Below are 27543 nucleotides of genomic sequence, written 5' to 3'. Positions count from 1 at the left end.
GATGGTGCTGGGGAATTATTGTTTGGCTCCACAGCAATTGGCCTGTGGTGTCCCATAGGGTTCTATCTTGTCCCCCATATTAAATAACATATTAATCTACATGAAACCATGGGCAGAAGTCATTCAGAGTTTTGGAGTAAGGTGCCACCAATATGCTGAGGACACCCAACCCTATTGTTCGTTGTCACCTGACACCAAGGAATGCTTCCTAGGTTCAATAATGGGCTGGATGAGGATGAACAAGCTGAAGTTAAACCCAGGCAAGATGGAGGTGTTGGTCAGTAGAAAATCTGACTCAAACTGGAATTCAACCTGTTCTGGAAGGGGTGCACTCCCCCAAAGGACCATGTCCATAGGTTGGAAATGCTTCTTGATCCTACACTGTCCCTGGATCTTCAGGTAGTGGCTCAGGGAGTGCATTTGCACAATTATACTTGGTGCACCAGAATCAGTCTGACTTGGCAACAGTTATCTATGCCTTGGTTATGTTGTGTTTAGATTACTGTAATGTGCTCTACATGAGGCTACCCTTGAAGAGTGTCCATAAGCTTTAATTGGTACAAAATGCAACTGGTAGGCTGCTTACTGGTACATGGTATCTGAAAGACCTGCAGTGGTTGCCAGTTCAAGGTGTTGGTTTTAACCTTTAAAGCCCTAAACGGCTTAGGACCTGGCTGGCTAAGGGACTGCCTGTCCCGCTATGAACCTGCCCAAGTACTAAGATCTGCAAGAGTGGCCCTTTTGAGGGCACCATTACCCATTGAGGCCTGTTTATTGGGGACGCGTGAAAGGGCTTTCTCGTGTGTTGCCCCCAAATAATGGAATGCACTCCCTCAAGAACTACGCTTGGCCCCCACTCTCTCGGCCATTAGAAAGGGTGTAAAGATGCATCTTTTCAACTTAGCCTTTTAAAATGTGTAGTTTAATATTTTAAATTATTTTAAAGTATTTTTAATGTTGGTTTTATTGTTTTAAATTGTTGTACACTGCCTTGATGGCTTTTTAGCAGATAATAAGGTGGTATATAAATGTAAATAAATAAATAAAACATCAGTGACATCACTGAGTCCTGGGGACCGCCACACAACAATTCCCATGGGACATAGTCCAATAACTCATCTCTTAAGTGTGGGCAAGCAGAATAGAATGAAACTACTGAAGAGCCAGCCCAGACACCCCCACTGCTCGTTCAAATTGCATCAAGAGAATGGTGGAATTGACAGTATCATAAGCTACTGCAGTATCTACTGAGATCAGTCAGGAGGTGTACCCCGCCCCCGATGCACAGAATCCACCAGACTTATTAAAGCGATGTCTGTCCCCATAACCAGCCATTACATCAACAACAACAAATTTTGTTGGGGAAGAAGGGTTTTTCTCAACTAAAAACTGTTAGAGTTCCAGCAATTGCTTAGTCATGAAATGGGACAAGGACAATTAAAAAGCTAGAGTAAATATAAAAGATACAACAATTTTCCATCAAGGTATTTATTTAAAAGTTTACTCTATCCTGTCTTTTAGTTGTGGATAGGATAACAACCATTTTGAAATACCAAATCGAAAATATTAAAAACACTAAAGAAATATGTAATTTATGCAATCCAAAACAGCTACCCAGCTACTAAAAACTTGCTTAGGTCAGATCTAGGTAAATCTCAACTTTTGAGGTGGGGTGTGTGTGTGTGTGTGTGTATATGGTGGGGCGGGAGGGCATAACAGAGCTGGGAAGCAAGCACTATTCTGGGTGTCCTCATTAGTGCTATACGGAAGGATTTGTTACCGTTTCCCTTGGTAGACTGTAGTGCTCATGATAAAACACAGGGTTTGCTTTATTGGGGAGGAAGTTCCATTGAAATCAGTGGGCCGTGCTAATGAATAAGCACGTTCACAATTATTCTGCCATGTATGTCGCAACAAAGCTGTTTAGAGCATTATAGATCAATAAAAGTATATCACTACCTAGTTTTCAGAGTGAGTTCTAGGGAATCAACCTCCTTTGTGTGCTGTGGGAATGCTGTGGACACCATATACCTTGACTTCAGCAAAGCTTTCGACAAAGTGCTCCATGATCTCCTGATGAGCAAACTAGCTCAAAGTGGGCTAGATGAAACAACGATCCAGTGGATCCACAGTTGGCTACAGAATCAGACTCAAAGAGTGCTTGTCAATGGGATCTTCTCCAACTGGGGAGAGGTAATGAGCGGGGTACCGCAGGGCTCAGTCCTGGGCCCAGTGCTCTTCAACATTTGTATTAATGACTTGGAGGAGGAGGTGCAGGGAATGCTGATCACATTTGCAGATGACACAAAATTGGGCAGGATAGCTAATACTTTGGAAGACAGATACAAAATTCAAAGTGATCTGGATAGACTGGAGCACTGGGCAGAAAACAACAGAATGACATTTAATAGGGATAAATGGCAAGTTCTGCACCTAGGAAAAAGAAACCAAATGCACAGTTACAAGATGGGGGATACTTGGCTCAACGATACTACAAGTGAGAAGGATTTTGGAACTGTTGTTGATCACAAGCTGAATATGAGCCAACAATGTGATGTGGCAACAAAAAAGGCCAATGCTATTTTGGGCTGCATTAATAGAAGTATAGCTTCCAAATCCCGGGAAGTACTAGTTCCCCTCTACTCAGCACTGGTTAGGCCTCATCTGGAGTACTGTGTCCAGTTCTGGGCGCCATGGTTTAAGAAGGATGCAGACAAGCTGGAGAGGGTTCAGAGGAGGGCAACAAAGATGATCAGGGGACTGGAAACAAAGCCCTATGAAGAGAGACTGAAAGAACTGGGCATGTTTAGCCTTGAGAAGAGAAGACTGAGGGGAGACAGGATAGCACTCTTCAAGTACTTGAAAAGTTGGCACAGAGAGGAAGGCCAGGATCTCTTCTCAATCATCCTAGAGTGCAGGACACGGAGTAATGGGCTCAAGTGACAGGAAGCCAGATTCCGGCTGAACATCAGGAAAAACCTGCTGACTGACTGTTAGAGCAATACGACCATGGAACCCATTACCTAGGGAGGTAGTGGGCTGTCCCACACTGGAGTAGGGATGTATGAAAGTCACTTACCTTTTCGGAGGGTGACATTCGCGGTGGGGCAGAGGCACTCTGTCCCTCCCCCTGAAATTCTCTCCAGCCTGGTCCGCTCTGTGGAGATTCCGCAGAGCCTCTGGCCGGGGCTGCCCACAGCCGGACATCCGGCCGCTGGGCAGCCTGCAGGGACAGAAATGGCGGAGGCCGTAGCCACTGCCATTTCCGTCCCTGTATTTTGCCATGATAGGCTACGTAAATATTTACGTAGGCTATCATGGCCACCCCCCCAAAAAAACAGCAAACGCAAATGGCGGCGGCCATAGCCCCCGCCATTTGCGTCCCTTTATTTTGCCGTGATAGGCTACGTAAATATTTACGTAGGCTATCATGGCAACCCCCCCCCAAATCAGCGAACGCAAATGGCAGCGGCCGTAGCCCCCGCCATTTGTGTCCCTTCATTTTGCTGTGATATGCTATGTAAATATTTACGTAGCCTATCATGGCACCCTCCCCCCCAAAACGTAAATATTTACATAGGCTATTACGGCCACACACAAAAAGGAACGCAAATGGCGGCCACTACACCATTTGCGTTCCTTTTTTTTTTTTTTGCTGTAATAGCCTATGTAAATATTTACTCCAGCTAAAACGGCAAAAAAAAAAGGGAACGCAAATGGCGGCCGCCATAGCTACCGCCATTTGTGTTCCCTTAGGTTTGCTGTGATAGGCTACTTAAGTATTTACATAGCCTGTCACGGCTACATGGAGGAAGCGAATGGCGGCTGCAGACTCGGCCGCCATTTGCAAGTCAGCACGGACGGCAGCAGGTAGGTGCTCAGTTCCGGGCCCATTTTGCAGGGCGGGGGGGCTTCGTTCCGCCACGGATTTCCGGGGGCCGAATGCAGTGGCATTTGGCCTCACAGAGATCCGTGGCGGAATTCTCTGACATCCCTACTCTGGAGGCATTCAAGATGAGGCTGGACAGCCACCTGTCAGGGATGCTCTGACTTGGATTCCTGCACTGAGCAGGGGGTTGGACTCGATGGTCTTATAGGCCTCTTCCATCCCTACTATTCTGTGATTCTATGATTCTAAGAGGATTCCTCAGAAACATTTCAGGGGTTCTTCAATAATTAGAAGAGAAATGATGGACACTTTGCCCAAAAGATGGTTTTATTCTGCCCTTGAGTACATCCAGTGCTCCTCTGCAGGGCACATTAGATGTTTTTTAGGGCACACCCTCAGTTTGCATGGAGCAGTGATGAGTCCTAACACGTGCTCACCTTACAACACAACATGCAGGAGTTCTGTGCCAACAAGCCAGTGTGGAAAGGGTTCCTCAGGTAAACATTTGAAAAACCATTGGAATACCTCAACCAAAATAGGGGCCCCTAAGTTGCTGCCTCACCACTTTGGATTCCCCTAATTCCTGTGATTTTGTGACAGTGTTGCCCTAAATTAAGTGAGATTCTTTCATTTCCATGTTGTTGCTGTTCCGTCGTTAAGTCGCGTCCGACTCTTCGTGACCCCATGGACCATAGCACGCCAGGCCTTCCTGTCCTCCGCTCTCCCTCGGAGTGTGCTCAAGTTCATATTCATTGCATCGGTGATGCTATCTAGCCATCTCATCCTCTGCCGTCCCCTTCTCCTTTTGCCTTCAATCTTTCCCAGCATCAGGGGCTTTTCCAGGGAGTTTTCTTTAATTTCAGAGGGGCAACTGCCAACCACAGCAGGATTTTATAGAGGGAAGAATATCATCCCTTACCTGCATATCTTGCATTTGGAGAATTACTCCTGTCTCTCACTTTGCAGAACAGAGATGTTTGCTGGTTTATGCTAATCGAGCAATTAGTATTGACAATGAATACAGCAGGATTGGTATTCCTTCCATTAGCCAAGCATTTCTTTGTTTAATTTCTGTTACTCTACAAAAATATTGCTTAGTCCTTGTATGCTAATGGTCTCTGAACAGTGCATTACAGATGACAGCACTTGAGGATCTTTTCTTTTAAAAAATGTAGCTTTTAAATTGAATTCCTGGAAAATGTGAAATTGACTCACAAAGAGTTTGTATGACACAAATACATGGCAGGAAACGGTGCCTGTATTTATATGTTGGGGGCAATGTGCATTCCATCTGTCCGCAGGCTCTCTGTGGAAATAACACATCTTTCATCTGGAGCACTGCTTGGCAGCCTGGTGGAAGTCTGGGCTTTTGCGTCGTAATAAGAGTAAACCACCAGTGAGGAGAGGATCTTTTTCACATGAGGGTTTTTTCCCTCCCTCCTGTTGAAGGGGGCCAGAGGAGGCACCCAGTGGCCAGGAGATGGGGCTCTGGCCCCCTGCCCCCATGCACTTTGTATCACTTCCTCATGGCTGTCCTTCCTTGCTCTCTAACACCCCCAGGACACCACAGCTTTTCTCCAGCTAACACTGTGGCAGAGATGTGGACAGAAAATTTTCCAATGCTTTATTTTTCTGTAGAAAATTTTTTGTTTCATAAGTTCATTAGTAAAAATGAATGTATACCGATTGCAAATACAATAATAGGCAAGCTTGGCAGTTTCAAATTTGTAATTAATGTTTTTCATGTGATTATCCTTAGCAAATATGTCAGAGAATACATATGCATCATTGACATACATGTTTGTCGCAGTGTGAAATAGAAAAAATAGGATGAAAAACTAACATGGACTTTTTAAAGTGTTTTTGTTTACTAAATACAAGTAAAGTAAACCTGCTAAATTGAATCTCCCTAGGGTAGGGGTAGGCAACCTGTGGCCTCCCAGATATTTTGGCTTGTGGCTCCCATGAGCCCTAGCTAGCATAGCCAATGGTGAGGGAAAATGGGAGTTGTAGGTCAAAACATCTAGAGGGCTATGAGTTGCCCACCTCTGCTCTAGAACATTTTCTGATGCATCCCAAACATTTTCATACGCAAAAGACCCTATGGAAATTAACCTAATTTGCATTGGAAACGTTTCTGATACAAACTGAAAATTTTCCTGTGCAAATGACCTGATGAAAATTGACCTAATTTGAATTAGAAACATTTCCAGGAAATTTTCTTTTTCAAAATGTTCTGGAAAACCCACATCACTGACTATAGGTGTTGACAGTGTGTGGTTTGTCTGTTAGGGAGGTGGGCTCTCCTTCAGGGGTCCCCACTCTCTTGAGGCAAGGCAGAGGTGACAGCTGGGGAGAGGGGCATTTTTGCTGTGGCATCCTGTCTATGTAATGCTCTCCCCAGTGAGGCTTTGACACCGGATGGCCTTTTTATTTTATCAGGCTTTTTACAGCACAGTCCTATGCATGCATGGCTCCATTGAGTTCAATGTAGCTTACTCTCAGGTGTTTATAGGACTGCAACTTTAGACTGCTATGGAATTGAGTTTGTTGGCTATTCTAACTTTGCTCTGTTTTTGCATGACCCTCAGCCCTCAGGCCCTCCAGTGTGCAGCAGTGGATTCTGATAGTGATGAGGCACAGGCCACTTCCTTGGGGGTAGGTCAGTCAGTGACTTATTCATGGCCCTCCCCAGCCAGAGGACGCAGCCGTGCCATCCTCCTCTGGCTCAGAGGATGAGTCCCCAGAAGAACCTTCATCTCCTCAGCCTTGCAGTAGTCTCAGGCTACAAAATCAGGCAAGGGCCCTTTACCTCGTATAGGTACTGTATATACTGTACTCGTATAGGTACTACATAATGCCTCAGTTGGCTTTAGTTTTCTCCTGAGACAACATCCTCTTGTTCTAGTAGGAGAGAATTCCAGCTATCAGGACCCATTTGGAGCTATCCAAGTTCCTATTTTCTTCTTGCCTTGCCAGCTTCCTCTGCCAGTCTCAAGGGACCACTGAACAGGACAGTTTTTAGATATTTGCTTTGATACTACTGTAACTATGTTTAACCTTGTGGGCTGGCCTAGAAACACATGTGTTGAGGGATGGAATATAAATTTGATCAAATAAAATAAATATATACGACAATTGGATTCCTCTCAGTGTTGTTGTTAATTAGTAATTATAGAGTAACTGTAAAATTTGGCAAAATTTTAATGTGGTGAATTATTTTGCATTGTTTTAAAACGGGTTTGATGGTTAGGATGGGTAAGAAGCAATTTGCTCAAGATAAAAGAAAACAGATTGTTGTTAGAAAATGCTATGAAACTGTGAGGACACTTGGGCAGTGAAAGTGCTCCAGGAAGATGTGACATAGTTTTATCTATTTTTAAAACTTCCTTCCATTAGGGTACTAAGTGGCTAACAACAACACAGAAATAGAAAATAAATAAGACAATATCAAAACTTGCATAATAAAGTTCTGCAATAATTGAATCAGCAGTTAGAACTGATGTTTGGTTCAGGCTCTAGAGCCAGGTTTTCACCAGGCGCCAGGGGCCTCTCTGCAGAGGTCATTTCAAAATGTCAGTGCCACAAACAACAAGGCCTTGTTCCTTGTGCCCACCTGTCCAACCTCAGTCAGCAGCAGAAGTCTTAAAGCAAGACTTCAGATGTCGAAGGGAGTGTATTGGAGGGTATACGTGAAAGGAATTGTTCCTTTAGGTACCTAGGTTTAAATCCATTTAGGGCTACCTCTTCTGTAGAGGTTTTCAAGAAGAAGCTGGATGATATGCACATGTGTTTCTGTGTCAGGGACAGTTAATACCTCGCAGATCAAAATGAAAATGATATATAAATTACATTGATATTTATTCATTTAATTGATAGCTTGCCTTTTCACCAAAAAAAAATGTGCTCAAGGCCATGCAGATAGCCATGTGATAGGCTGTAGAAACTGTCTTTCTTCACGTTGTATGGGATATGCCATTAGTTGTCAAACATTTCAGACCCAGGACTCACCTTTAAATCCAATCTGCAATGTTGGCTTCTTTCTCTCTGTATGCCTATCTTTCTCCCCTCTTTAGGGTGACCAGATGCAAAGGAAGACAGCAGGGGTTGGGGAACCTCTAATAACTTAAAACATTGTGTAGAAGAGGAAATTTTGGTGGGTGCAGCTTTTCTTACTCCTCCATGACAAGCTGAAGCTGCTGGAAATTAGCCCTGCTGTATATTTTTTATTTAAATAACTCCTCTAAACAAAAGCAGCAATGTGATACCTAAGGTGCAACCCATTTGTGGGTTTCAGCCCACCATTAGAAGCCCAAAGTCATAGGCCTTAGAAAGTGGTATTCATCAGTTGGTAGGTTGCTGCATCTAGTTAGACTTGGATCAAGAAGGCAAACTATGTTTCAGTGCTCTGCTTTTCTCCCTTATGCTATCAGCCTTCCCCAACCTGGCACCCCCCTCATGTGTTGGAGTGCAATCCCCATTATGCCCAGCCAGGATGACCATGCTGGCTGGGGGTAATGGGAGTTGTAGTCCATCACATTTGGAGGACACCAGGTTGAGGAAGTCTGGGCTGAGTCAAGTACACTTGTTTACTTGAATTGATTGACATATGTATTTGCTTGCTATCAGTATGTGTTCATATTTGTAGTTTTATCTTGCAAAACACTCCTTCTCAGACGGATGTATCCACACACCTACCATCTTCACTCTCCAGTTCATGCATATGTTTAAATAAGGCTCTCTTATGATAGGTCACACCACAATAAAGGTGTTCGACTTTGAAGTGCCATGCGTCGTTCTCCAGTTTTTGCTGCAACAGACTAATAGCTATTCTTCTAGAATATTTGAGTTTTAATTTTGATTTTTGAAGAAGAAAAATTTATATTTATTTATTACATTTCTATACTGCCCACCAGTTGAAGCTGTCTGGGTGGTTCACAAAAATTAAACCTATAAAATACAACCTGATAAAATACAGTATAAAAGTCTAAAACTACAGTATCAAGTAACAATAAAACCAAAATAAAACTTAGCAGCAATGCAAAGATTTAAAATACAGTAACAGACTCAAAATAAGAGAAACTGAAAAAAATAATTATGCCTTAGGTCTCTTCACTGTCTTGTCCAGATTTGTTTGCCATTAGTGTCTAATACACGGATGGCTAAATTCAACCTCTGTTGAACAGGAAGTCAGAAGTCCTTGTTATAGATGGATGGGATGCTTCAGACTGTACAGTCAGTCATAAATCTTGCTCTTTATGCATTTGATTAACGTCTAACAAGGATTTTGATGGATGGCTTTGCAACGAATAATTAAACATTGTAGGACCAAATACTCATGGCCTTACTTCATCCTCAGGCAAATATGCCTAATCACTTCAATGAGCAGAAAAAATGGGATTGCATAGCTCTGCACATGCAACTACCCGCGCCCGGCGAATTCTGGCTGTAAAATATACGTTTAATAACTACTATTTTTTATTGTTTCATATAGTTTTATATAATAAAACTATTAGAAAACATGTAAATGAAGACAAGGCCACTAGAAAGACTGACACTGAGGATGGGTTGAGGGCTTGGAGTAGCAGCTAATAAGTAGAGTTGTACGAAAGTCACTTGCCTTTTCGCAGGGGTGATTTGCGGTGGGGGGGAGGTGCTCTGCACCTCCCCCTGAAATCCTAACCCGGCTGGCTCCGCTCCGCGGCTACTCCACGGAGCAGCTGGCCGGGTGCATTTGCAGGCATGTGGAGCCTATGGACGCAAATGGCGGCTGTGGCGGCCGCCATTTGCATTCATGTTTTTGGCCGTGATAGGCTATGTAAATATTTACTTAGCCTGTCACGGTGAAAGACAGGAGTGCAAATGGAGGCTGCTACACCATTTGCGCCCCTGTTTTTTTATCGTGATAGGCTACGTAAATATTTACGTAGCCTATCACGGCAAAAAAACAGGAACGCAAATGGCGGTGGCTACAGGGGTTGCCATTTGCGTTCCCTTTTTTTGCTGTGATAGGCTACGTAAATATTTACGTAACCTATCTCGGCCTAAATGGGGAAGTGATTGGTGGCCGCAGATGCAGCCACCATTCGCAAAGCAGCGCAAACGGCACCAGGTAAGTGCTCCGTTTCGCGCGCCTTTCGCGGGGTGGTGGGGCAGGGGGGCTTCGTTCTGCCACGGATCTCAGGGGGCCGAATGCACTGTCATTCAGCCTCACTGAGATCCGTGGCGGAATTCTCTGACATCCCTACTAATAAGACAGTTAAAAGAAAATCCACATTTGGGTATTATGTTTATTAGTACCAACCAAAATGCCATGCAAGGTTGTGCAAGCTTTCGAGTTCTCTAGAACTTTTAATCAGGCTAGATAGTACCAAAAAACAGGGGATGGGGGAAGAATGGAAAAGTCCAAAATTGTAGGCCTTTTATAGGTGATAAACAATAACAACTATTGTTCTGTGGAGCTGGTACTGCAGGGTGGTAATTCGGCCAATTCTGCAGTATTTGTTTTAAAAGACTTCCTAACTGTATAAAGATTCCCAGTCAGCTTTTCTTCCTATCTGTGCTGCTTTTTCTGTGACCTGCTCCCTGTTTCAGGTGTTGCAAGTTTAAAATTAACCCCCTTGAATACCACCCTTAGCTCCTTAGAAGATGAGAGGCATACCTCTCTGACAAATGTGATGAATCAGAAATATAAACAGGAGCTGTATGGAAACTGTTTTTTTTCCTCCTTCCCTCAATCCATTGTAGTGATGCCCACAAGTCATTTTGTGTTTAGATGCTAGATGTATGTTTGTGACGGGCCGTGTGTGTGCCAACTGTCTGCTTGTGAGCTTATCTAGGAATTGGCTTATCATTAAATCTGCATGCCTGAGGAAGTGACCTTGGAATAACCAGCCAGTAAAGTATTTCTGGTCACTCTTGGGAGGAGAAATGAAGGTCTATGGATGAGGTAGAGAGTACTGTGTGCCTGGCCAGCTTGTCTCCCTGATACTCTCGCTGTGGAACTCCCCGTTTCCTTTCTAACAGCCAGATGCTTATAATGCTCATTCCCTTTGCAGGGATTGGGTCCAGCACCTATTCAGCTGCATCAGCCTATTATCTGATGGGTTCTGTTAGCCTTTCCTTTGAATATAGCTTTGCCCCCCTCCCTTACTCCCACCGCCTTTGTGGTGATTGCTTTGTTCCTGCTGAGTTGTGCATTACCCAGAAGATTGCAGTCATACTGAATATAAATGGATATCATTCTCTCTCCCCCCACACTACCTCCCCATGCAAGATTTTTCTTTCAAAAGAATACTCCGCTAGAAAGACTAAGTGCCATTACGTGCATTACATAGTAGTATTGCTGGCTGACCACTTGATAGGGAGCTGCGGCCAATCCTAGCTCTCATAGCAATTCTGCCTTTAAAAGTGAGCCAAGCAAGTAGGTAATTTCCTGTGAAAAATACCCACATGCTGTACTTTCCCTACCCTGGAATGAGGATGCATTAGAAGCCTCTTTGCTGGTGCACGTTTAATTGAGATATTTAGGGATAGCAATCAGGTTATCTTTATTTAATTCTCAGTTGTGTCTAATTAGCAGCTTAGTACCATTGGCCTGGTTGTTATTTTATGGTAATTTGTTTAAATAAGATCCTCGCTTCACTGATATGTTCCACTTGTTACATACAGTGCTCTTCTGTGAGGTTAGGCAGCTTGCTAGCAGGGTGAAAAATGATAACCAATAATACCACTATGCTCCCATGAGCCCCAGGTGTTGTGAGTGCCCTAATATTTGTTGATCAACATTCATTTATTTGCTTTTTTACTTTCTTATCTTTCACTGAGCTAACATGGCTGAATGAGAGTGATAGACTTCTCTCTCTTACCATCAATTGGATAGGTTAATTGTAGTGACTGAGCCAGTCAGTTATATCTTAGGCCCTATCTACACAACAAAACATAGGATTTATATTGCTTTAATTGTCACGGCCTTGCCAAGGAATTCTGGGAATTGTGCTTTGGAGAGGGTTTGATGAGAACTCTCTTTTAAGATAATCTCTCCCCACAAAACAACAATTCCCAGGGTTCCTTGCAAAGAAGGAATGGTGGTTAAAGTAATCCAGGTCTGTAGTGTGACTATGCCCTGCCACTCATCTGAAGACAGTGGTACAACATTTGGCCCAACAAAACAGGCTGTCTTCAAATAAAAAGGTAAAAGGTAAAGGTGTCCCCAACCAGTCATGTCTGACTCTAGGGTGCGGTGCTCATCCCCGTTTCTAAGCTGAAGAGCGAGCGCTGTCCGAAGACGCTTCCGTGGTCATGTGGCCAGCATGACTGAACACTGAGGTGCACGGAACGCTGTTGCCTTTCCCGCCGAGGCGGTACCTATTTATCTACTTGCAGTTTCTTGCTTTCGAACTGCTAGGTTGGCAGAAGCTGGGACTGAAGACGGGAGCTCACTCGGTCACACAGCACTCGGGTCTCAAACTGCTGACTTGCTGACCTTCCAGTCTGCAGTTCAGCGTCTTAACCACTAAGCCACCGCGGCCCCTTGTCTTCAAATACATGAGAGCAAATATTTTCTAAGAGAACAGCAGGAACTCCTTGCATGTTTGGGAGATTAGCAGAACCCTTTGCTACAAAAATCAACATTCATAGTGAGTTCTCTGAATTTCCTACATGGAGTGTCTTCTACAAGATGATTTCAGCATGTGTGAAACTGGCAGTGTTGGTACCTAAAATATAAAATGGCTGGTCTGTATTAGAAGTTTGCCTGTTTTTATCAGTAAAGCCAAATGCCTTCTGCTGACAAGACTTTAATGTGGCGGTAAACTTTTGTGCAAACTGTCTGTCTGTATATGTTTGCGGTACTATGTCTCCTAAAGTTAACTTGAGGCCTGTTTGCAAAACCTTTTGAAAGGTGTTCTTGAAAGACTGTTGCTCTTTCCTTTCCTCTGCAGATGCTGCTCACAGAGTACTTGGATATGAAAAATACGCGGACATCTTCGGAGCCATCAGCGCAGCTTAGTTACGCCAGCTCTGGAAGAGAATTTGCGGCATTCTTTGCAAAAAAGAAACCTCAGAGGCCTAAAACTTCTCTGTTCAAGTAAGCTGCTCTACCTCTCTTTCCCAAACTAGTTTGTGTTGTGATTGGCCAGTCCAGGCGTCTTTGGTAGTGCCCTGTGCTTGAGAGTAACCCAGTATTTTCTTCGTCTTAATTTAGTGGGGAGTGCCGCCCACATTCTTGCCATGTGGAAGTCAAACATATGGCATAAGTGGGCTCTCTGATTTGCACATTAAATAGGAGTCATCCTTGCCTGAGATTTCTAGGGGCAGGAGAGGTGGAAATCCTGGCTGAGGAAAAGCGATAGCGAAAGAGGATAAGGTCTGAATGCCGACGCTTCTGTGGGGCCCAGTCCAGTTCTTGTCTTTTCCACTGGAATGCAGCATAAGGCTTCTTTCTCATTCTTCATATACTGGGGGAGGTAGAGGGGCTGGGCAAGCTCCTTGCCCCTTCTAGGGGCAATTAGTGTTGCAGAGGAGGGAAGGGCTGCTGGTTCCTGCTGTTATCTGAAGGAATAATTGGGGCTGTTTGGGCTCCACCCCTGAAGTTCAGAGTTCTCTGCATCTGATTGACATGCACTCTCACATAGACATGTGCAGGGATACACATACAAAGCTGTTGAAGGACAAGGGCAAAGTTTGATCTGTGTTGGTAGCTGTGCTTTCATGCTCTTCTGATTTACCCAAGAATTTAGTCCTTGCTCCATTGTCTTTTGATGCACTCAATCACTGCTGTTTTACAAAGATGGGTCTCAGATCCATCTTTTGTGCTCCTGCTTCTAGGCTTCATCCAGTCTCCCATTTCTAACTCCCTTTAACCAACTCATATGATGTTTTGGAGACCAATAGGCTACGACTACAGAATAAAATCCATTAGTGGAAAGTGGGATATCCACATTTTAAATATTAAAAATTAAACTATGGGGGAGGGGCAATTGCCTGTTTTGGAGTATTTATTTCATAATTTAAATTTCTTGAAATGCTTCATAGACAGAAATCTCTAGGTGTTGTACAGCATAACCCCCCATCAATTAAAAATTAGAAAGATTTAAAAAAAAATACAGTGAACACATAGCAGCATAATCCCATAAAATATACCATATATTGTGAAAGCTAAAAACGGCTAAGAGGAACAGGAATTAAAACTGAACCACAAGGGACTAAAATGCAAATATTAAAAAGCCTGGGGGAACAGAACATTCTGTTCAAATCCTGACCCAATCCTGGCGTAATAAACCAAGATTTGCTCAAGCTTTGTGGCACCCAAATGCAGCCTCTCAGGAAGACTCAATTATGGATGGGCTCAGGGCTTCCATACCACTTTTGACTATGCTCTGGCCAAATGATGTGGAGTTGGGACCTTTATTCTGCCTAGATGTTTTCTGGAAAGAATTACTGTTTGCTGGCAAGTGTGCCTTACATTCACCACTGGTATAGCATTGCAAGCAGCCTGCCACTTTCTATTCAACAACAGTGGACTAGCATCTGGGATGGGGACACCTTTCTGAGATTCCATCGCAGGTTCCTGGAAGGTCTGATTTATTGTTCTCCTTGTGATCCTAGGTTACTCTTATCCCCTGTAGTTTGGCATGTTAATACATCAGCCTCATTGCTGTAGCCCCATGTGCTCATTTCTGTTTGACGAAAATGAAATAAGGCATAATTGCTTAATAAGAAGAGCATGTCCCTTGCTGCTCATTCTCTCGTCATTGCTCTCACCACAGTGACAGCCATATTTGCTGGGATCTCTGGTTGCATTATCTGTCAGCTGTCATTGCATCTGTGGAGATCTCTCTGTTGAAATGGCATTTTTCATCCTGTTGAGAGATGTACACGTTTGATAATACCTCCATTGTGCTGTTTGTTCTTTCTTCAGTGTTTGTCTCACCAGACAGACTAGCTGTCTCCCATCCTCCTTTCCCATTTAGAGGGCCATCCACCTGTCAGTAGAATGTCTGCATTTTAGATTGTCCCATTTGAGTAATAATCCAAACGGAATAGGGGGTTCGGCTGCTAGGCAGTCTTACGCGGCTGGGGCAGTATTTTGCTGCAATCATGGTAAAAGGAATGTCCTTTCCGGTGCTGCTGAATGCATGGAGGTCCTTAGTGAGTGATGGACCTGGATTACAACTCTCATAGAAACTACACTGGATAGTTTACCACAGCCAGAATAGTTTACCACAGCTGCGTTCAGTAGGTTGGGGTAGAAATGCCCATTAGTGAGGACAAAAGTGTTGCTTTGAGCAAGTCACTTGTAGCCTCTTCGTTTAGGTAGGTCTGCTGAGAGCTATCCAGAAGCTATTGGCTGTATATAAACATATGAAGCTGCCTTATATTGTCAGTCCTTTGGTCCATCTAACCCAGTACCGTCTACTCTGAGTGGCATCACCCCTCCAAGATTTCCAGCAGAGTCTTTCAGTTTCTTCTTCAGGCTGAGACCATTATAATTTTGAGATGCTGGGATGTGATACAGGAGTCCTGCTTTCCCATCCCAGATTTGCAGGGGCAGCTCTGATTTCTCAAAGCCAAGAGCAAGGCACTTTGCGTGTGATCAGAGATACTGTTTCATAGCATTCACATATTCTGGGGGCAGGACTCAGTCCTGACGATTGGCTCAAAAAAAGAAACAGGGTGGGCCACTTTGACTCTTGATGCATATTAGGCCCTCTTGCCAGCACTCAGAAAAATTGAGCTCCTGGGTGTGCTTTTCTTAAAAACATATTGCTCTAGCTAGTAAAAGCAGAAGGGCTGTTGTATTCATGCCCAGCTGGTGAGTTTTGTAAAAGTAACTGGCTGGACACTGTTGGAAACAAGATGCCGTGCTAGATGGCCCTTTGTCCAGCAAGGCTCTTATGCATTACTATTTTTTGCTGTGCAGTTTCTATAGCTGGAAGAAAGCAACACAATTTCCAATCATTGTTACTGAGAGGGAAAACAAACACACTTCTAGGTAATATGGGCAACTTAGTCATGGAAGCAAGAGGGTTGCTGGACCAAACTTTCATTGGTTAGAGGTTTTTTGTTTTGTTTTGCTTGGCACAGTTCCTGACCTTATCCCATTGCTACTGTTTTCTTTCACCCTCATCCAACTGGCCATCAAATTCTAATCTTGGTTAGACCATGGTTTATCACCATGGGAAAGGCTTGCCTGGCACCTATGGCACCCAGGGGGCTTGCCTGGTGTGTGTGCTATGGTTAGTACAGTACAGTAAATAAATGAAATATAGGAAAGAGCTGAGGTGAGCCTTGGGCTCATGCTCTTCCCCACTCCTCTGGCACAGCTACAAGGATGAGATACAAAGCTTGTGCTTGTATGTGTAATTAGTTTAGCGCATGACTGAAACCTACACTTTTGTTTATCTTAACTATGGTGTGTTGAAACATAACCTGTTAAGATTAACCACAGTTTGTCTGATTTGGATGAAATGAAAAGGTGCAGGTAATGAAACCTTCCAAACTCCTTCCTGCAGCTGTGCTGGAGGATGAGAGGGGAGTTTGGAGGATATGATCCCAAAGCTCGCTTAGGTTCATTCCATGAAGCAGAAGCAGAAGAAGCCGCTGCCCAGCTGAGACAGGGAGCAAGGGAGGAAATTCCCCAAAACTCTCCAGGAGCCAGCCAAGGACCTCCCCAGGGGCTTATTGAGCAGGAGGCGCAGGCTCAGAGACTGTCTTCCCCCATCCCTGTGGGAACTTGGACTCTGTCAGGGGTGTTGGGAGAGGAAGCACCGGAATTGACAGGTGCCAGAGCTCATTGTCGAGTTAAGCAGGTGGAGCTGAGAGAAGGTGGGAGGTGTTCCACCAGAGTGGTGGCCTATCAGAAGTTGAGTCAGGAGGATCTTCCCTGAAGGGAGGAGCCCAGAAAAAACTTGTAGAGCACTGTGGGAAACCCATCCAGTAGTTGAAAGGCAAGTGCCCTGCTTCAGTAGCTCTCTTAACAAAAGCTCTGTTTTGCTAATTGGGTCCAGAGCCCAGCTCCCAGCCTTTATAGTTGCTTTAGCTGTTAAGAGGTGCTGTTAACGAAATAAAACAGTTTGTGGATTGCACAGCAACTCTCTTGCTTCACTACTCTGTGGGAGGGCTTGGAATCCCTGACAGTAAGTCTCTGTGTTACTAAGAAAACTGCATTGTAGGGTCAGACTTTTTTTGAATTAATACTTTTTATTAGATGTTCTGTCTCTTCTTTTCCTTATGCAATACAAATAAAATAGGAGGAGGGGGCTTGGGACCAAAGTTGGTACACATTCAAAAACATATATCAGCTTTCTATAATACTCAAGCATACATAGCAATGTATGGTGACCAAATAAGTGTCTGGAGACTTCTGTCTGTAATAAAGGCAATAACATTCTCAGCCCATTGAAGAACTGATGGCATGGACTTGGACTTCTAATTTTGAAGTATGCCAGGCTACCAAGAATGCTTTCAAAATCCACTTTTGTTGGCCATCTGGTAGTTCCCAGAGTACATGAATATAGTTCAAACACACTTGAACTCTTATCTTAGGGTCAGACTTGTGTGATAGACGTAATGACATCTGTCTGTCCTGTAGTGGTTGTGGTCTTACTTCAACATGAAAAAGTCAGTGTGGGTGAGGGGAACAGAGCCGTCTCCTGCCTTGCCTCCCCGTGCTCTGTCACTTGAAGTACTTTTTTCTGTGGAATGACCTGCTTCTATTGTTGGAGCTGGAACCCTTGGGCAACAGAGCGTGGAAGGCAAGGCAGGGTGCTGTTCACATGTAACAACAACCCATCAGTTTAAAAGCCATCGGGTTGTTGTGCATGAGCAGGAGAGAGTGGGTGTGCCACCTGCAGTGCACCTGCCTCTTACACACCATGGGTTAATTGCTGGATTGATTAACTCCTAAACAACCCAGCCGTCTGGGTTTGGATGTTACACTCAGCAGGAGCTGTTTGTGGGTTGCTGAGCTGACTGTGGGTTGCTGAGCTGATTGTTTGGTGCTGAGTAAAAGTGCCTGCTCTCTCCTGCTTGTGCACGACAACCCATCAGTTTTTAAACCAGTGGGTTGTCTTTACTTGTGAACCAAGTCAGTGGGATCAGCTCCCCTTTGGGAGTAAAAAAGTAAACCTTCTGCTTTATAGGCAAATGGGGCAAATGATAATAGCTTTCCTCATCACATCTGGTTTGGGCCTTAGCTGTAGAATTAATTGCACAAAACAATGTTCACAATACAGGGTCAGTGTCCACAGAACTATGAAGTTGGTTGGCTTTGGAAGGTCATTGCCAGTGACCACTCTCTCTCTCAAGAGGCTCCTGTCGTATGCTGGAGAAATTTGAGATGGACTAAAATGAGCTTGGATTTCTAAGAATCCAACCTGCAGAATCTGCTGCGGAGCGACCCCCACAGGCTGCGTGGAGCCTGTGGACTTTCGGACGATTTTTTTACTTTCCCGAAATTTATGCAAATAAATTCGTAGGCAAATATGTAAGTTTCTCTGAGGAAATGGTGAATGGAATGGGGGACAATACGCTAAATGTTATGTACTGAGGTAAATTATGTAAATACTTATGTAAATACTTACGTAATTATTTACGTATTTTTCCGTGTGAGGGAAAAAAATTCGCATCCGTCTGTGGGCAGACGACGGAACAAAAGGCACCTGACAATCCATGAAACACAGACACAGCGGATTTTACACAGTCCGCACATCCCTAGATGCGTTCCTTCTTGGAGCTGGCCTTGACTTGGGTTATTTAGAGGGAAAGGCTCTTGTGTCCGTAGTCTATTCATAATCCTTGCCGATGTGCTGTGTTTCTTGTTTCAGGTTTGAGTCATCTTCCCATGCTATTAGTATGAGTGCCTATTTACGGGAACAGAGGCGGGAGCTCTACAGCAGGAGTGGTGAACTTCAAGGTAGGCCAAGCTAAATAGCACATTTGATTTCAAATGAGCCACTTGAAAATGTCTGAGCACTTTTACACTGCCATTGGAAGCTTCTAAGAAATGAATCTGAAATAAATCAGAACTCATTTGAAATCGATACTGAAAATGTTGACTAAAATTTCAAATGTAGATCTCAAAACTTTAGGTTCTGAGATGCTGAATGCCACAGTGAATTGCGTGTTATGCTCATTGAACATGACTGACAGATTTAAAGGAACAGCCTCATAGTAGTAGTACCAAATTATGAATGTTATTATATTTGAACTTCACAGCAGAGCCAGAATGTGAAAAAATATATTTTTCTAACAGGTTTTCCTGGTAATCTAGAATACAGCAGTTTTGCTTTCAGGATGATATTAGATTTGGCTGAAAATTCTTTTCAGTTGTATGGTTATGTGTGTGTGTATCTATGTATGTTTGTGAGATACCAGTCTAACTAATGGTTCTGATAGGTGGATTGGGTGCTATGTGAGCTAGCAGTGCAAAAGCTTTTGGCTTGCATTCTCCCTCTTCCCCCCACCTTTCTTGATTTGAGGCAAACCATAGTTTGCTGATTTGGATGAAATAGCAAACTATGGCTTTCCTCAAACCACAGAAGGGGTTAGGAGGAGATGAGGAAGACAAGAGAGAGGGAAGAGAAACAGTTGGAATCAGCTCTGCACAAAAATGGTGGGGGGGATGCCAATTGAGAGCATTTATTAAAAGCCATAGGTCCAACCCAAGAAAGGCTGCAAAGTGCCGCAATGTCAGGGGGCCCTAGCCAGCCTCTTTCAGTCTACTCCAGTAGCCAACTCCAGACACAGACAAAGGATTCTTTTCAAGGCTTCATTCCTTTTACAACTTAATAACTCTATCACCAGCGACTAAGCTATGAACAGCAGAGTAACCTATGCCCTGGGTTGGAAACAGTTGGTCCCTGTTTGAACGAGAATCACTTGCAGACCCTGAACTTATGGGCTAGGGAGAGTCCCTCCCCTTTTCCCTTGGGTCCTCTGGACACGACCGTTGCTTGCGTGCCAAACGGGCGCTACGCCTCCTTTCTGCGCCCTCCATAGCTCATCGCTCTTTGCATCTGCGTCGAGCATCCAGCCAGCCCTCCTCCTGCGTTCTTTCACTCCCAGGACCGCTATCTATGTCTGGAATGCCGGCAGGAGGAATCTCTGCAGGGCCTGGGAGGGATGAGCGCGCTCCTCTCCCACGGACGGCTGTTCCTCCTCAGAATCAGAACTGCTCTGAGGTTCTATGAGCTCAGTGTCCACCCTGACATCATCCCTGCTCCCATGAGGCCCCCCCACGGGATTGTGGGGGTACAGCTGGTGGAAACGCCTCAGCAGCAACAGAGCATGTACATATTTCACGGGTTCCCAGAATCGCTCATCTGGCCCGTACCTCTTCCAGTCCACCAGATATTGTAGGCATCTGCGAGAAAGGTGGGAATCCAGAATCCCCGCGACCTCAAACTCCTCCTCCACCTCCACCAGCACTGGCGGCGGGGGGGGGGGGGAGCTGGCCGAGTGATCAGAGTCGCCAGAAACCAGGGGGGACAGCAAGGACCGATAAAAAGCAGGATGGATCTTCATGGAGAGCCAGGCGAAAAGCAACAGGGTTAATCTGGGCAGTAATCTGGAAAGGCCCCATGCGGCGAGGCGCGTGCTTCCTTGCGTGCGAGTGAGAGGGGAGGTAGTGGGTGGACAACCAAACCCAGTCTCCCGGTTGCAGAGACGGACCCGGCTGGCACCGTCGGTCCGCAGAGGCCTTGTAGGCTGTCTTGGCTTGCTCGAGGGAGTCCTGTAAGAGGTGGTGTACCACTCTCAACTCCTCTAAAAAGTCATGGGCCGCTGGCACCAAAGAGGGAGCTAGGGTGGACAGGAAAGCCTTGGGGTGGTAACCAAAATTGGCAAAAAATGGAGTTTGGTGGGTGGAAGCATGGCAGGCATTGTTATAAGCAAATTCCGCGAGAGGCAGCAAGGAAAACCAGTCATCCTGCTGGTAATTGACATAACAGCGCAAATATTGCTCCAGAGTCGCATTGGTGTGCTCGGTCTGACTGTCCGTCCGTGGATGGTGGGTGGAAGAAAGATGGAGCGTCACGTGTAGAAGCCCAAGTAGTTCCCTCCAGAAATGGGCAGTGAATTGGGTCCCCCTATCCGAATGAGACCCTTGGGCCATCCGTGGAGCCGGAAAACATGCGCCAAAAACAGCTCTGCCGTCTCCCTGGCTGTGGGCAACCCAGAGCAGGGGATGAAATGGGCCATCTTAGAAAACAAATCCACCACCACCAGAATGGTGGTCTTACTGTGTGAGCGAGGCAAGTCAGTGATGAAGTCAAGGGAGAGCAGTTTCCAAGGTCCTGAGGGGGTAGGCAGGGGGTGAAGCAAGCCTGTGGGCTTGCCTGAGGGGGCCTTTGCCCGCTGGCAGGTTGGGCAGGAGGCGACATAGGTCTTGACGTCCTGACACACACGAGGCCACCAAACATCCCACGTCATTCCGTGCAGGGTCTTGGTGAAGCCAAAATGCCCAGCGGTGGGGGAGTCATGGCACTGATGGAGGACCTTCTTCTCCTGAGCTCCATCAGCGGGGCTCGGGTAGCTCCGAGCTGCATCGGGGTCTCCTCCGCCCCCACCGCAGGGGCGTGGGGTGGGGGAGGGGCAGGAAACATGGGGGAATGGGAGGAGGGAAATCTCGGCCCATGGTGCCACGCTGGATCTGCCGGCGCCCCTCCAGCCAACTATCTATCTGGTGGCAGGTCTGGATGAGGTCCTCCAAAGTTGGCGGGCTGGGCGTGCACGCCAACTTGTCCAAGGTCTCGTCATTTAAACTGTCCAAAAACTGAGCCACCAGCACGGCGTCATTCCACTGTAAATCCTGCATCAGCAAGCGAAAAGTTGTCGCATAGCTGGAAACTGAGTCCTTGCCCTGTCTGAGGTGGCGAATCTCCCAAGAAACCGTCTGCGTACGCAGGGGGTCACTGAAAAAATGGGCCATCGCTGTCATGAAACCTTGATAGTCCCCGAGCAGGGGGTTGTTAGCGAGAAGGAGTCCCGAAGCCCATTTAGCGGCCACGCCGGAAAGTAGGTTAATGATGAAGCCCACATGAACCTGTTCCATCAGGAAAACCTCAGGTCGAAGGCGCATGTACAGCTCCGATTGGGCCCTGAAAATCTGAAAAAGTCCATTCTCCCCAGAAAACTTCTCTGGCAAGGCCACCGGGCACTTGCGGTGGGGGGAATCGGAGGTGTCGGGGGTTGAACTGCAGCCTGTAGATTCTGCACAGCAGCCGTCAGTTGAGCCATTTGATCACGGAGAATCTGGTTCTCTTGCGCCAGAGCCTGCACCGTCGGGTCTCGGGCACCCTCCATTTGGCAGTAGGAGGAGAGCGAGAGAGAGAGAGAAAAAAAGAGGAACGGGGACCAAGCTGTCAGGGCGCTCTAGCCGGCCTCTTTCAGTCTACTCCAGTAGCCAACTGCAGACACTGACAAAGGATTCTTTTCAAGGCTTTATTCCTTTTACAACTTAATAACTCTATCACCAGTGACTAAGCTATGAACAGCAGAGTAACCTATGCCCTGGGTTGGAAACAGTTGGTCCCCGTTTGAATGAGAATCACTTGCAGACCCTGAACTTATGGGCTAGGGAGAGTCCCTCCCCTTTTCCCTTGGGTCCTCTGGACGCGACTGTTGCTTGCGCGCCAAACGGGCGCTACGCCTCCTTTCCGTGCCCTCCATAGCTCATCGCTCTTTGCATCTGCGTCGAGCATCCAGCCAGCCCTCATTCCGCGCTCTTTCACTCCCACGAACGCTATCTATGTCTGGAATGCCAGCAGGAGGAATCTCTGCCAGCTGCAGGGCCTGGGAGGGATGAGTGCGCTCCTCTCCCACAGACAGCTGTTCCTCCTCAGAATCAGAACTGCTCTGAGGTTCTTTGGGCTCAGTGTCCACCCTGACACGCAAAGTGTGGGGGATTGGAACGGGGGTAGTGCTGGCCAAACAAGAAATCCCTTATGTTTGTGCATCAATAGGACACATTAGAAGATATTTACATGTTGTCCCATAACTATATATCTGCTTTCTTCCCCCCATTTTTCTTCTCCCCTCCTCCATTTCATTGCCATTTGAGAATTAATATTGAACTTATTGAGGTTGTCTCCCTTGAAATATACTGGTGGTGGTGATTGCACAGACATTCCTTGTTATTTCTTAATATTCTGTAATTCTTCACCTCACGTGTGTAATTGAATCTACTAGTCAAGAAGCACAAAATGGACCTAGAAATAACAGAAATAAATATATATATTTTAAAAATGGATGAAGGTATTGTTCTCAGTTGTCAAGTAGATAACTGTAAAACAGAATCTATCCTCCCACCCCACCCCACCCCTCCCCTGCAGTCTGTCTGGGGTAGTGGAAAGTGATGGCACATGGGAGAGCTGCACAGTACACCTTTGTGGAGTGTATTAAACAGGGTATAGAGTGTTCCTTTCAGGAGCTAGCTGGTGTTTGCAAGGCACCACCTGATAGCCATTGTGTGGCAGTTCTTGGTAATCGAAATAGAGGTGAAGACATCTGTCCTTAAGCTCTGGTGTCTCACTTGAAGTACCTTAGGAAGTGTTTGATAATCTTAGGAGCAGGAACCATTAGCTATAGGGAACTGGTGCATCTTTGCTGTATCTAGGGCTTAATGTGAGCCAGGCTTGTTGCCAGAATTTGTTTTGCCTATCAGCACTTGCACTTTACAAGTAGTAAAGGATGACTCCTCTGAACGTGGATAGGGTGCCATTCCACCCAGCCTTGTACATCTGAAATAAGAGAGCAGGACTACCTTGGCATATATGATTATATTTCCCTGCAGGCTCGAGTCCCAGCACCTTCTTTTTAGCCATTAGCCCTGATTCCAGTGAGATAGGCGTGAGGAGGCATATGGGGTGGTAGCGGTCTTATGATACCTCAGGAAGTCCTTCTTCACACAGCGCATAATTAAACTATGGAATTCGCTACCACAAGACATAGTGATGGGCACCCATTTGGATGGCTTTAAAAGGGGGTTGGACACATTCATGGAGGAGAATAAGACTATCAGTGGTTATTCGTCTATGTATCTGCCTCTAATACTAGTCCAGTACCAGATGCAGTGAGCCTATGTTCACCAGTTGCTGGGGAACATAGGTGGGAGAGTGCTGTTGCACTCATGTCTTGCTCATTGGTTTCCCATGGGCAGCTGGTTGGCCACTGTGTGAACAGAATGCTGGACTAGGTGGACCCTCAGTCTGATCCAGCAGGGTCCTTCTTATGTTCTTAAGGGATCACAGCTCAGGGGTAGAGCACATATCTTGCCAGCAGAAGGACTCGGCTTTGATCCCGGACATCTATTGTTTCAATGATCAGGTAGTAGATGCAGGGAAAGGCCTGTTCCCAAGAACCTGGGGAGCTGCTTCAAGTCAATAAATAGTGAGGTAGTTGGACCAGCAGTTTGAGCTGGTATAAGGAAGCTCCCAGTGGTCATCTGAATATTTCTTATAATTTATATATAGCAATCAATGTACATAGCATTTTACTGCAGCAGCATGATGATAATGATAATGAGGAGGAGGAAGAGGAAGAGGAAGAGGAGGACAAGGAGAAGATGTGGAAAGCTGGCTGCTGGCCCAGGGAGCTTACCATTTATAGTTTTCTCCATTTTGAAAGCAGAGGTGCGATTGGAATGGGAAAGGCAAGGGTAGCAAGGGATGAAGGTGAGCAAATGCAACTACAGTTATTCATTGAGGCTGGGACGTGTGCGTTAATATGTCAAGCAAGGGGTGAGCTGCAATTAAAGCACCATCCTAATAGGGATAGGTGAGACCTTGCCATGCCTTTGATAAAAGTCTCTGTGTGTTCGCATATGTTAAAAAATGTTGTGTTCAGATGAATTTACCATTAGATCTCTAATAGCTTTCCTATTCGTTACACTAATAGTACAGTTAATTCTGCCAAGCAGCATGGTCTTCAAAGAGCTGTGCCGCACAGCCGTCACCTTTCTTGTAATTAATGAAGTGCCCTTTGCATGGCAGAGACTATAGGATTTAATTACCGTTGCTACCAATGCCCCCTGCTGATTCTGACTCTACCATGGAACGCAGAGCAGAAGTGACTTGGAGGTGGATGTTCGGAGCTTTTAGAGAAACAGCCACTGCTGCTCTCTTACCAGCCACCCAGGGATTCCTGCATGTACGAGAGGGCTGTGGGTGCAGCATTTGCACCGAACACAACCATCCGTTTGCGAAGTGAACTTTGTGGGAGGTGATGTTCGTTCCCTAAGGTTCCCCATTGGTTGTTGCAAAGTAGTAAAGAGGAGGCTATGTAGCAGTTATTTCAGTTCAATAAAAGTGCAACAACCCCTGTGGTGGTGTCCTGGGAGAGAAGATGAGGCAAGGAGGAGTTACCATATGGGCTAATTCACACATGATATTACTTATTTATTTTAGTTAAGCTGCTTACATCCCAAGATTTCCAAGCATTTTACATAAAAACACATAAATACAATATAAAAATCAATATAAAAACAGTATAAAACAATAAATACCTTAAACATTACAACAAAGTAGTAAACTAGAAGAGTGTCAGGGAAAGCCCGAGTGAACAAATGTGTTTTCACAAGGCCTTATAGGAGACAAATCCATGGTGTTGGATGTGTATTCAGAACAGGGATTACTAGTCTTTGGTGTACATAGCTCTCCAAACATACACCTGTTATGTTTGTAGTGTGTAAAGGCTAAAACATGATGAGCCCCGTCTTTCTGTCTTTCCAATGGTAGTGACCTGCAAGGTGTGTGCAATGTTTGTTTTCTTGCCTGCGAACAACATGGCCTACACCTGCAACAAGTGCAAGTTGATCATGCTGCTGGAAGAAAAAGTAAGTGGACTGGAGCGGCAACTGTTGACCCTCCAGGGAATAAGAGAACACGGGGAGTTCTTGGACAGAATAGGGGAACTACAGCAGCAAAGGGAAGACCAGAAGCTTGAAGAGCAACAGCAAGATGAGGCAGTGGGAAATGCTGAGGTGAAGAAAAACGGAGCAGAGGATACTCCTTGGAAAAGGGTGACAGTTAGGAGAAGAAGAACTAGACACCACTGCACCAGTGGAAGCAGTGGAGCTGTGGAACCGATTCCAGGCACTTGCGGATGAGACTGGAGGACAGCCTGCAGAGGAAGAATCACAGGGGAACCTGCATGAGAGTGAGCAAGAGGCTGAAGGTCAGTCAAACAGAGGCGATGAAACCCAGGCCTACAAGAAGAAGAAGAGAAGAGTGGTAGTAGTGGGATACTCCTTGCTGCGTGGGATCGAGACCCAAGTATGTCACGAAGACCTGTGGACTCGCCAGGTATGTTGTCTCCCAGGAGGACGGATTAGAGACGTGACTGAAAGGTTGCCTGCACTCATAAAGCCCACTGACAGGTATCCCTTTCTTCTCATCCATGTGGGAACAAATGATACTGCCAAGCGGAGCTACGAAGAAATCACGTCAGACTTTGAAGCTTTGGGCAGGAAACTCAAGAACTTTGGGGCCCAGATAGTTTTCTCATCCATCCTTCTAGCAGTTAGGATAGAAAGGGAACGAAAAATACTCCGGGTGAATGACTGGCTACGAAGGTGGTGGCGACGAGAGAGATTTGGATTCTGGGACCACGGGCTATACTTCCTGGAAGATGGGCTGTTGGCTAGGGACGGGTTGCACCTCACAAAGGATGGGAAGAATGTGTTTGCCAACAGCATGAAGAACTTCATCAGGAGGGCTTTAAACTGAATCCTACGGGGAACGGAGATGTTGTCAAGGACTCCTTGGAGGCCTCTCTCAGTCTAATCCAGTAGCCAAGTCCAGACACAGACAAAGGGATTCCTTTCAAAGCTTTATTCTTCTTTTACAACTTAACAACTATACTGTTTGCAACTAGATCTGAGCAGCACAGTACCTATGCCCTAAGTTGGAACAGTTGGTCCCCGTTTGAAAGGGAATTACTGGCAGACCCCTGAACTTAAGGACTAGGGAGAGTCCCTCCCCTTTTCCCTTGGATCCTCTGGGCGCAGCCGTTGTTTGCGCGCCAACCGGGCACTACGCCTCCTTTCCACGCCCTCCATCTGGCGCCGCTCTCTGTGTCGGTGTCGCGTGTCCACCAAGTTTGCTATCCGCTCTCTGTTACTCCCTGGACTGCTATCTAAGCTAGGAATGTTGGTGGGAGGAATCTCCGGCAGCTGTTGGCCCTGGGAAAGAGGAGCGTGCTCCCCTCCCAGGAGCGACTGCTCTTCCTCAGAATCAGAACTACTCTGGGATTCTGTGGGCTCAGTGTCCACCCTGACGGATGTAATGTTGGGGGTAACAATGGACGTAGGCGCATGCACTGCAACAGAGAGAACAGCTCTGATAGCGCCCAATAATAGTCTTCAGAAAGCCAGACTATGAAGCACATGGTCTTTGATGTCTATAAACTAATGCCCAGGGTATGGGAAACAAACAGAACAAACTTGAACTCTTCATACAGGAGGGAAATTATGACTTGATGGGTATAACTGAGACTTGGTGGGATGACTCTCATGACTGGAATACAGCAATTGAAGGATATAACTTGTTCAAAAAGAACAGGAGGAACAGAAAGGGAGGTGGGGTTGCACTGTATGTGAAAAATACATATCTCTGCACAGAAATACAGGAGGAGGAGCTTGGTAACCCCATCGA

General features: G+C 45.7%; 1 protein-coding gene across 3 annotated transcripts in view; it reads left to right on the top strand.

Annotated features, from left to right (window-relative positions):
* The window catches only part of EXOC4 (exocyst complex component 4), a 545732-nt gene that overhangs the window by 141823 nt on the left and 376366 nt on the right, over positions 1-27543 (top strand). For all 3 annotated transcript variants that reach the window (XM_084809036.1, XM_084809035.1, XM_084809037.1), the window contains 2 exons: positions 12832-12977; positions 18718-18806. In XM_084809036.1, the coding sequence (XP_084665162.1) occupies positions 12832-12977; positions 18718-18806 (235 nt within the window). The remainder of the gene's footprint in view (positions 1-12831; positions 12978-18717; positions 18807-27543) is intronic.

The sequence above is a fragment of the Heloderma suspectum genome, chromosome 7, assembly GCF_057233095.1.
Source record: "Heloderma suspectum isolate Gila_16-S chromosome 7, 16-S_ref, whole genome shotgun sequence".
In the NCBI taxonomy this organism is placed as follows: Eukaryota; Metazoa; Chordata; class Lepidosauria; order Squamata; family Helodermatidae; genus Heloderma; species Heloderma suspectum.
Note: the sequence above shows the minus strand (reverse complement) of the source record. Positions and strands in the feature narration are given on the sequence as shown.